We start from the raw sequence: 11,382 nt of genomic DNA, 5'->3' as shown, positions 1-11,382 counted from the left end.
GAGACCCGGGAGAGATGAAGAAAGCGGAAGCGTGGCCAACGGGTATATACTGCGCGTGCGTGAGGCTAGAGCAGGGGGCGGGGTCACGTGGTCCGTAGGTGGTCCGGGGGTCCTAGGCTGGCGCGGCCGAGAGCTCAGGTAAGGAATCTCTGGAGAGCGGCCCAACAGGGTGGGGACGCCGGTCGGGGGCTGTACGCGGGGCGGCAAGAGAACGCGGGCCGGGTCCCTGAGCCTTGCTCCTTTCCGACAGCGGCGCGGCTTCAGACAGGCTAACTGGACCAAGGCCCACCGGCCGGGCGGGGTTGTTCTGGGGCGGAGAGGAGTACCCTGTGTTTGGCCTGGAACTGGGTTAGTTTCCACTTGTTGGTTTCATAGAATGAGAGGCTGAGGTGCAGGGGCACTTGCTTACCCAGATTGTGAGTCTTGGAGGCCGGTAGTCACTCCCCCAGAAGAAATAGGTGTGTAACCTGCCTTTGGGGCCTGGGGCACAGGTGCAGGCTCGTCCATCCCTCGAGGCCTGGGATGAGTGTGCTTCTCTAGTGTGGAGCCGAGGCTTAGGCGGGGTGTCCACCTCTTAGGATTTGTGCGCACCCTGTGAGGTTCGGTCCAGTTTCTCTCTCGATGCGAAGTGTGCCCTAGAGTGAGGGCAGCAGGGGACACGTGGGTCTCTAACGTTCGAGGCCGTTCCTTTGTGTCCTGGTTAGTTCTCCAAGTGTGGTACTCGGGGGAAGTGGTGGTGGCGGGGAAGGGCAGAGTTGCCTAAAATGTTTGGGTGTGTTTCAGAGGAGAGAAGGTGGGATGAATTAGTGTCAGTAAGAGAGGATCCATGCCACCGGTTTTCAGTAACTGCTGGGGACCCTTCTTCAAACAGGCATGCCTCCTTCATGCCCTGCTAATATTAGGTTGATCCTAGAATGGTCAGGAAGGCTGTGTCCAGTACCACACTCCCGCCACCCCAAAGAACAAACCAAACGTGGTTGTTAACTTGTGGTGCCAGCTTTACTCCAGATAATCAGCGATTAGGAGACCAGTTACGAATCAGGTGTGTATTTCAAGTATCTGATGTAAATAGGGATGGAGACTCTACATGTGTTTGTGTAAGATATGGGTTGGCTCGTGGTTAAACTTAAGAGTAGATATTGAAATCTCTGGTAATAGCTGGTGTATTCCGTAGAATGCAGAATAAAGATAAACAAGAAAAAATTCTGGTTGATCTTTTGGGTTTCTTATCTCAAAGAGACATAGGTGAAAAAATTTTCTCCAGGGGTCAAGGGAATAGTATGTTGCTTATCCTTTATACATTTCCTTTGTACCTGGACCAGTATCAGCAGATGGGTGTTTTCTGTCTTCCAGAATACTGGGACATCTTGGTGACTTTTCAGCTCTTTCCCACCCTTTTATAGACATTTCAACCACTGTGATATCAAATGTCAGTTATGTATGTTAATGAAAAGTAAAGCCTGTTGAACTTGTGTATTTAACTTTTGATATGTTTATAGTTTTCACAAGAGTTTAGATATCATCTTAACCTACAGCTTCAGGTGTCATCTGTACATATTTGTAAGAACAAACTGTTCTATTCTTAAATGGATCTTAATGTTTGAATTATCTTCATTCTGTTTAACAGCCTTTCTGTTACTTCATCCAACCTTAAGCACCACAGAGAGAAGAGGAAACTCCTACCTCTAATATTTATAAATTTCAGGAAAGGACACTGGTTGGCCAGATTGGATATAAGAGTGTCATGTGCTTATTCTTCTGGCTAAGCAGATAGGATATTTGATTGGCAGAACCACCAAAATTACATGGTTGAAACCTGTTTCTGAAGTCCATGAGTAAAGTGAACTGAGTACCCTTAAGTGTGATGCCCAGTTAGCTACAAATAACATCATCCTTGATTAAAACTACCTTCACATGGATCAGAGTATAAGTTTTCAAGTCCTGTGCTCTATGTGCTACACCAGCATAATGAAATTAGAAAGACAACACTTTCAGACTTTTTTTCTGTCTTACATGTAAGTGTCTGGTTGCAGTTCAAGGTTAAAGTGACTTATTTCCACATCACCTGTGACTGGTGGCATAATATCTTTACTGCTGGTTTCTGAAATCTTATTTTTTCAGTTTTTCCTAGGTCCTTGAAGAAGGTTCCTTGGTAGCTCAGCTGGTAAAGAATCGGCCTGTGATATGGGAGACTTGGGTTTGTTCCCTGGGTTGGGAAGATTCCCTGGAGAAGGGAAAGGCTACCCACTCCACTCTTCTGGCCTGGAGAATTTCCATGGGGTTGCAAACAGTCAGACATGACTGAGCGACTTTCACTTTTGAAAAAGTACCTTGAAAATTGAGTACCACCGCAGTACCCTGTGAAGGAGTCATGTAGGAGCCTGACATATGATCTCTTAGGAAGTCAGTCACAGCCAGTTTTTGCTCCATGTTGGAACAGCATGCTGTGTGTTACTTTGAGCACAGGTGAAATGGATTGTGTGTGAGGCATGTGAGAAGTGAGACTGATGAAAGACTAGCAGATACCCATCCCTTCCCCACACACGCTCAGAAGCTTGTAGTTATTGAGTGGAATAGTATGCAGAGTCCAGGTCCTATGAGAATCATTTCTTTTTTTTTCTTTCTGTTTGCCTAAGATAATGGTTGAATTCCTGTAAATTGAATGAATGTACGATGTGCATGCTTAGTCACTATAGTCGTGTCTAACTCTTTGCAGCCTTATGGACTGCAGCCTGCCAGGCTCCCCTATCCATGGGATTCTCCAGGCAAAAATACTGGAGTGGGTTGCCATGTCCTCCTCCAGGGGATCTTCCTGGCCCGGGGATCCCGACCCAGGCGTCTCTTAACCCCACCTGCATTGGTATGCGAATTCTTTACCACTAGTGCCTCCTGGAAAGCCCTGAATGTATATTTTCACTATTTTCATCTTGGCCTATAGGTTGAATTAATGTAAAACAGCACAAAATATTTGAAATTATGGAGTTTGTGTCATGTCATACATGAGCAAAATGGTCATTTAAAAAAAGTTAGAGATTGAAAAAAAACAATTGCAGAGAGGGGAACTTGCAAGGTGGGGGGCTTTTGGGGAGTAGAATGACTAACCATATTTTATTTTGAATGACCAGAACTGCTGTTTAAGGCTCTAGAAGCCAGTGATGCAGCATTGCTTGGCTGTTTCTGTGGGGAGGGTGAGGGGATGCATGGATTGGTGTAATTAGGCTACTGTGTAATTAGGCACTGGGAATACAGTGATGGAAAAAGGGCAGATGTGATCTTGGCTTTCTTGGAACCCACATTCCAGTTGAGCGAAGGAAATGGAGGTTCAGACAGTGAAAAAAATGATTGTAATGTGATAGGTGTAATAAAAGGAGAACAATGTTATAGGTACCTACTAACTGGGAACCTAGTCTAGTTGAGCAGGAAAAAAAAAGACTTTTGAGGAGGCAAGGGTTTAGCTGATATCTGAAGGATGAATATGATCATCTGTAGTTGACAGGCCTGATTGCATTAAAGTGGAACTCAGTTATAACTTGGCTTATTATGGCATAGATTCCTATATGCGATGAGTCAAGTAGTATCCTCTGAAGCTTAACAATTACAGGTAATAAAACTGATATATTTAATTCGCAACACAGGAGTTATTCCTGTCTTCTAATTCTTGTGTTGATCAGTAGATACTTACTGAATGTCTGTGTAGCTATGCAAGTTAGTGACCCCAGTGGTGTGGAGTATGCAAAGACACTTGGTCCCATTTCTGTTGTACAGCTGGGGAGAAAAGATGTAGTCATGTGGTAAGTTAACTAATGAAGGCCAAGGTGCTATTCTAGACGTTCATTCTGGATTCTGAGGATGCTTAGGTAGGGAAGGTTCCCAGAAGGAAGGACAGAATGAGGGAATTTAGATAAATGGAAGGAAAAGGAAGGGAATGTGAGCTAGTGTGAGCAGACATAGGAAAAATGGAAGCTATTCTTGAGGGACTCTGGATACATATAATAAGGTTAGTTTTAAAGGAACTATTCTTCTGCCTGGAATGGCTTAAATTTTTGAATTTTACCCTGTAGGCATTGGGGAACTGCTAAAATTGAGCCCATTTACCAGAGTAAGATAATAGAAAACCTCACAGAAGTTCATTCTCTGTTACATTTTTCTTCACAAAACAAGCCACAAGAAGACAAAACGAATAGAAAAGGAACACTTGGATTGGAAAGACCAGAAACAAAGTTGGCATGTAAAGTTGCTTCCGTGTCATGATTTTGTGGTATCTTTCAAAGGCTATAGTGTATTAGGAAAAAACCCAACTTGATTTGATTTCAGTGTAATGTGGTAAGTGTCTCATATAACACTTTTGGGAGGAAAAGAATGTCAGCAAATTAAACAGATCCTGAAACTTGAACAGTTGGGAATGTCTGCTGAAGTTAAAAAAAAAAAAAACACTACTAGAAGAATTCCACTTTAACCTGGCTTAATATAGGTCACATTCTAGGGTTCTTACTCAGTTGGCCAGTGTCGTAATGGGGTCATTGCTGTTTATATGGTACACGTCTTTTTTTTTTCCCTCAGGTGTTCCTTGGGCCTCCTTTATTCATTGGTCGGGAATAATTAAGAGGGTGTAGCTTTGGGAGCTCTCAGGATGTCAGACGATCTTTGGTTGAAGCTATTAAATTATTAGTATATTAGCCCTCAGAAATGGACAGCATACTGGGTAATCATGATTCTGTGATATACATTCTCTGTTAGATTAATCTGATTCACGTAACCTGTTGTGCAGTTTGAAGGTACACTCTGGCATGGCATCCCCTTGAGAACTATAAAAACCCTAGATTATGGGATGGTTGGGTGAAAACTAGTTATAGAATGTGTTTCAAGAGGAAATTACTAGTAGTTCATTTCTTTGTTCTGCATCAAGTGTGTAATGTCAGTCAGTCAGTCAGTTCAGTTGCTCAGTTGTGTCCGACTCGTTGTGACCCCATGAACCACAGCACGCCAGGCCTCCCTGTCCATCACCAACTCCCGGAGTCTACCCAAATTCATGTCCATTGAGTCAGTGATGCCATCCAACCATCTCATCCTCTGTCGTCCCCTTCTCCTCCTGCCCTCAATCTTTCCCAGCAACAGGGTCTTTACAAATGAGTCAGCTTTTCGCATCAGTTGGCCAAAGTATTGGAGTTTCAGCTTCAGCATCAGTCCTTCCAATGAACACCCAGGACTGATCTCCTTTAGGATGGACTGGTTGGATCTCCTTGCAGTCCCAGGGACTCTCAGAGTCTTCTCCAACACCACAGTTCAAAAGCACCAATTCATTGGTGCTCAGCTTTCTTTATAGTCCAACTCTCACATCCATACATGACTACTGGAAAAACCATAGCCTTGACGGACCTTTTTTGGCAAAGTAATGTCTCTGCTTTTTAATATGCTGTCTAGGTGTAATATCAAGTACCATGTATGAAGCATTTCATCAGCAGTCTGCATTTGGAAGAGTTTGCTCAATAAATATTTGGGCAATACCAAGTGACAAGGGAGGGGTAGGTATTTCAGAATGCTGGTGATACGGCCAGAAACAATTGAAGTTTGCTAGTGTACTCATTTTCTATTTCTGCTGTAACAAATTACCACAAATTTCATGGCTTAAAAAAACCACAGATTTATTATTTTACAGTACTATAGTGCACCAGTCCAGCATTGGTCTTACTAGGCCAAATCAAACTGTGGCAGGCCAGGGCCTTTCTAGAAGACAGTCCATCTCCTTGTCTCTTGCAGTTTCAAGAGACTGCCTAAATTCCTTGGCTCCTGGCACCCTTCCTCCATCTTCAAAGCCTGTAGCACAGCACTTCTCTGACCCTGCTTCTGTTGTCACATCTCTTTCTCGGACACTGTCTTCTGCCGCTTTCTCAGACTGTTAAAGACTCTTTGGTTACATTGGGCCCATCTGGATAGTCCAGGGTAGTCTCCCCAACTCGAGATGCTAACCTCTACGGTTCAGTTTATATTTTGTTTGTTTGTGTTTAGTCACTCACTTGGCGTCCAACTCTCTTGTGACCCCGTGGACGGTAGCCCACTAGGTTACATGGGTCCTAGGTTACTAGGGTACTAGGTCCATGGAATTCTCCAGGCAAGAATATTGGAGTGGGTAGCCATTTGCTGCTTCAAGGGATCTTCCCCATCCAGGGATTGAACCCAGGTCTCCTGCGTTGCAGGTGAGTTCTTTACTGTCCGAGTCACCAGAAGTCGATTCAGTTCATGAGGAAACTTTGCTGTTATTGTTATTATAAGAAGTATAGCCTTCTGGTAGGGTGGCCTTTGGATATACTTAGCACTGGCTAGACTTTTACAAAAGTACCAGATCTTGTTTCAGGGTCTTTAAAAGAATTTGGAAATCTTGCAGTTTTACATTTCTTGAATACTTGGTCTGTGTCAGACATTATTCTAAATGCTTTACAGTCATTATATCATTTGTTCTTCACAGTAACTCTGCACAGTAGGTAATCATATTCCTGAGAGTTGGGAGTCTTAATTGTGACTCCCCCCCCAACCCCCACCCAGAAATAAAAGAAAAACTGGGGGACTCTGTTGGCTTATGTAGCCTAAATGCTGGAAAGCTATTCCGGAGCTAACATCATACATAAAAGATGGGAGCCTGGGGCGTGCATGATATCAGTCCACTCTTTCCTCCTCTTCTCTGTTTCTGGTTATAGGTTGCTTTCATTCTTGAGCAAGAATGAAATTTGTACCGAGAGAGTAAATTTTGTTGGTAGAGACAGTGACAGATGCATAGTTGGTGTTGATATGTATTGAATAAATGACCTCCTTTTCTGCAGAATGGGATGGGGTAGAGGTGGGGAATATTGCTTAGCCTTATTATTCATTGTTTAACGAACAGCGGGAGTGGCTCTTCCTTACCAGTTGCATTTTGGTGCATCTTGGTGAAGGACCCTGGATGTATTGTGCAGTCTTTGTTACTAGGGGCTTTTTTATTGACAGCCTCCACAGGAAGCAAATAGTTTGAAACAGCTTTCCCCAGGACAAGAGGTGATGCTCTGGGCAAGCAGCACAAATGGCCACAATATTTCATCTTACAGATATAGAAATAGAGGAGCTCAGAAAGGGTAGACTGATTGACCAAGGTCATAGATAGGAACTGGTAAAGTCCAGATTCAGATACGATTTTAATTGACTCTTTGGTCTATATTCTTTCCAGTTTGCCACCACATCACACTAATAGGAGGTCCGTGAAGTGATGGTTGGAAATGAAGTAGGGTGGCATGGCAGGGTGATGTTCTTTTTTCAGAGAATGCTTGATTTCTTGAAACTTCTTCAGCCTGCTACTAGAGTTCATAGATGCTGAGCTGTTTTGAGAACCTCTTATTAACTCCAGATAGAAGATATAAAAAGAGCCAGGAAAAAATTGTTTTCCTTTTGGAGTTATTTTGGGGACACACGTGAAGAATGAAACGTTTTAGGTTATAGAGTCATTTAAAGTTTTTGTTATGTAGTTTTTTCCACTATCTTAAAAAATGTATAAGAATAAAACTTAACTTCTTCAGGAAACACTGATTGTGAATATTTGTGCATATTTGTAAGCATCCCTTGACTAATTGAAATCATTTTTGCTAAGTGGTACAAATAAGAGGGAACTTTATTGAGAAGTAATTTGTCATAAGCCAATTCAGTCTTCTTTGAAGGAAGGCTCATAAAGGCTAATATTGCTCCTGCCTTTGGCATATTGCAAAAGGAGAAGTACATTTAGTACCCGAGATTGGAAAGATGCTTTCAAATGTTGCCAGACACAGAGTACCCTCAGTTATGTCCTCTAGGAATGTAGTCGATGGCATGTGTTTGTAGGCCAGAGCCTCAGAGTCTGTCTTCTGTGACACGTGAAAGGAATTATCTGTTTGGTAATACACAAATGTACTAGCTACACAAATTGGTTTCAGCTCTTGAAAATCAGTCTTCATGAGTCTGTGTCTTATGCATAGTAGATATTCATTTTTAAAAATTATAAAAATAAATATCGAAGGAAGTGAAATTTACGTTAAACACTTAAAAATGAGCCTGCTGCTGCTGCTGCTAAGTCGCTTCAGTTGTATCCGACTCTGTGCGACCCCATAGACTGCAGCCCACCAGGCTCCCCTGTCCCTGGGATTCTCTAGGCAAGAACACTGGAGTGGGTTTCCATTTCCTTGTCCAGTGCATGAAAGTGAAAAGTCAAAGAGAAGTCACTCAGTTGTGTCTGACTCTTAGCGACCCCATGGACTGCAGCCTACCAGGCTCGTTCATCCATGGGATTTTCCAAGCAAGAATATTGGAGTGGGGTGCCATTGCCTTCTACGAAAAATGAGCCTAATTAGATAAAATTGTCCATGAGTTTTGGGCATTTTATTTTTAAAAGAACAATAACAACAACTAATTGTCAACTCCCTTTAAGAAAATTAATTCTTTCAGTGGCTCAGTGGTTGTCAGCTTTTTTTCCTGCCTTCACTTCAGTAAGAAATAAAGAGTAAGAGGAGTTTGTCTGGTGGGGAAGTTTGGTGGTATGTGAGCACTTAGTTGCTCAGTCATGCCTTTGACTCTTGGTGACCCCACAGACTGTAGCCCGCCAGGCTCCCTGTCCATGGATTTCCTAGGTAAGAATACTGGAGTCGGGTGCCATTGCCTTCTGCTGTCTGCGGGTAGTATATCATTTGAGAAAGCTTCCTACTGAGAATTAGTGCTCATGGGGTACCATGGAAAACACCTAGTCTAGAAAACAAAATTACCTTTGCTTTTATTATAATCATTACTGTGGCCTTGTTTCTATTTTCATATTTTTGTTTTTTTATTGTATACAGGCAGAGTTAAGCGATAAACGTTTTAAAGTTTGGTCACTTACATCCTAATTATTAACAGAAAACATGTAAGGGCAAATTTAATGGTTAAACTATGTATATTTTTTCCTGAGTATATTTTTAGTTTTTCAGAAATTTTGCAGACAGTTGTTTTCTAGACAGTTTTTTTTAAAGTAAACCAGATTATGTTTCTTTTTGATATGATAGTGTATCATTATACACTGATAGACCTGTGAAAAAACAAAATTTGCATACATTTCTTTTTCTTTACTGTCTCTGCCTTCCCTTATCCAGCCTTCTTTCTAGAAATCTCTAGTCAGCGGTGGCATTATTTTACACTGGCATCAGTGTCGTCTCCTCTAATAGATCTGAACCTTGAGACTTGCTGGTGTCCTGTTAAGTGACTTGCTACCCATTGTGGGCCCTCTGTGTCTCCACTAAGTTTCCCTTGGAGGTCTCTGGCCCTGTCTGGATGCTGATGACGAAACTGGTCTGTATGCTTATCTTCACGGAGAACTGGAGATCTGCTCAGGTTTGGGAATGTGAAGAAGGGGTTAACTACAGATTTTGGCACCAGTTACCCTCTTGTTTTTAGGTACATAAATCTGGTTGGTACCAGGTCTAGTGGTTGAGCTTGTCCTATGTCATCACTGTCACCAGATTTAGGACTTTGGGTGGTGGGCCACTTCCCAGACTCCTAAGTCAGATATTCCTCCTTTGTGCTCCCATAAAAACCCTCCCCCCATATCATAGCTCGTACCCTAGGATTGATTTCTCTTTGTCTATAATCAGATGATTGAGTGAAATCAGTTTCCACAAAAGTCTGACCCAGTAAGTCTTTGGTATGTCCATTTGAGGATATCTAAGTAATATATTTTTTCTTTTTTGAAAGGAGATCATCATTCAGTTCATCATGATCTGAGGCCAAAAAAACAAAACAAAAACTTGCTTGGATTGACTGAATACAGTTATTAAAAGTAAACATGGAAAATGAACCAGACCATGAAAATGTGGAACAGAGCCTCTGTGCCAAGACTACTGATGAGGAACTGAACAAGTCTTTCAGTCTAGAAGCTTCACTTTCAAAATTCTCTTATATAGATCTGGACAAGGAACTGGAGTTCAGAAATGATCTGGTAAAAATTCAGCTTTTGTCAAGTGATGATGTTTAACCAAAATGTTGCTTAGAGTGCACTTTATAATTCAAAGACTCTAATTTCATCATTTTTGCATAGATTAATAGGCATCTATATACAGTTTTATGAAATAATGCTACTCTTCATTTCTATAGCTGATTATAGTTTATAAAACACTCTAATACATCTTCTCATTTGAGCTTCACAACGCTCTGCTACTCCGTTTTTACAGGGGAAGAAACTGAAGTGCAGCTATGTTAAATGATATCTCTATCATAGTGCTGGCGGTAGACTTAGAATTCTTGTGCAGTGATTTTTTTTTTCTCACTGATCTGATATCAATAGGTTTTTGTGACGATATGAATATTTAATAACAAGTTGTTTGACCTAATCATCCACCACCATAATTTATGAAATAATTAGGAAATTCAGTGTCAGACCTTTGTATATCTCTTATGACTTAGAAGTTCAGGGTTTGTCGTAAGAAATGCTGTTTTGTTTAAGAAAGCAGATACCAAAGCCCTTCAACAGAAGCTTTCTGGAAAGGATTGTTAGGATGTTGCCATCAGTGCATATTTGTCCTTGATAAACTCTGAATATGTGGATAGAAAAGGAAACAGTTCTGTAGTTGTTTGACCTAACCCTTAATATCATGAATTATTGAGTTGGCTTTCCATGAGAAGAGTTTGGTGGTCTGTTTGTCTTCTAATGGATAATGGTTCTAATCAATTAAAACATCCTCCCAATTATAAGAGGAAAAGCATTATTATGTGAGTATTAATTTCTTTTCTCTATTTAGATTGATGATAAGGAGTTCGATATTCCTCAGGTTGATACTCCTCCAACACTGGAAAGCATACTAAATGAAGTAGGTATATATTAACAGTCGCTGTTTTATCACTTTGATTTGAATACTTCTGGGTTTTGTGTATGTTTCCAGATCTGCATTGTCTAGTAAGGGAGCCAACAGTCACATGTGGCAATTTAAACTGATTACAGGTAAAGAAAAATTAAAAATCCATTTGCTCAGTTGTACAAGGCACACTTCAAGTAATCACATGTCACATGTGGCTAGTGGCTATTGTAGTGGACAGCATAGATGCCAAGAGTATTTCCATTATTGCAGAAAGTTCTAGATTGTGAGCTTTTCAGGGGCAGAAGCCATGTCTTGTTCATCTCTGTGCCCAGGACAATACCTCATACTTGGGCCGACTAAAGAAATGTTTTATTAAGTGAGTTGAAATACTAAATTCATGACACTTTTGAGATTTGTATTATGTTTTGATAATGTCATCTCTTCCAGTGATATTCAAATAGTTCGTCCTCAGGAGATACAAAAGAGTATCCACAGCCTTGTAATGCACTTCATCACCCTTCTATATAAAGAAAATGAAGCCGCCATAGTTTATCTTACGAATACCATC

The 11,382-nt window shown here is 41.4% G+C and overlaps 1 protein-coding gene across 8 annotated transcripts in view; it reads left to right on the top strand.

Moving 5' to 3' along the window:
• Nucleotides 1-22: 22 nt before the first annotated feature.
• VPS8 (VPS8 subunit of CORVET complex) overlaps nt 23-11,382 on the top strand; it is a 296,010-nt gene continuing 284,650 nt past the window's right edge. For 7 of the 8 annotated variants that reach the window (XM_019958543.2, XM_070790662.1, XM_070790672.1 and 4 more), the window contains exons 1-3: nt 23-138; nt 9,715-9,958; nt 10,758-10,826. In XM_019958543.2, the coding sequence (XP_019814102.2) occupies nt 9,806-9,958; nt 10,758-10,826 (222 nt within the window). In that variant the 5' untranslated portion in view covers nt 23-138; nt 9,715-9,805. Of the gene's footprint in view, nt 139-769; nt 1,043-9,714; nt 9,959-10,757; nt 10,827-11,382 lie in introns of those variants that run through there. The other variant, XM_070790654.1, reaches the window with a different exon arrangement.

Source organism: Bos indicus, chromosome 1 (genome assembly GCF_029378745.1).
Source record: "Bos indicus isolate NIAB-ARS_2022 breed Sahiwal x Tharparkar chromosome 1, NIAB-ARS_B.indTharparkar_mat_pri_1.0, whole genome shotgun sequence".
NCBI lineage: Eukaryota > Metazoa > Chordata > Mammalia > Artiodactyla > Bovidae > Bos > Bos indicus.
The sequence above is the reverse complement of the archived record's forward strand: the minus strand, read 5'-3'. Positions and strand labels throughout refer to the sequence as shown.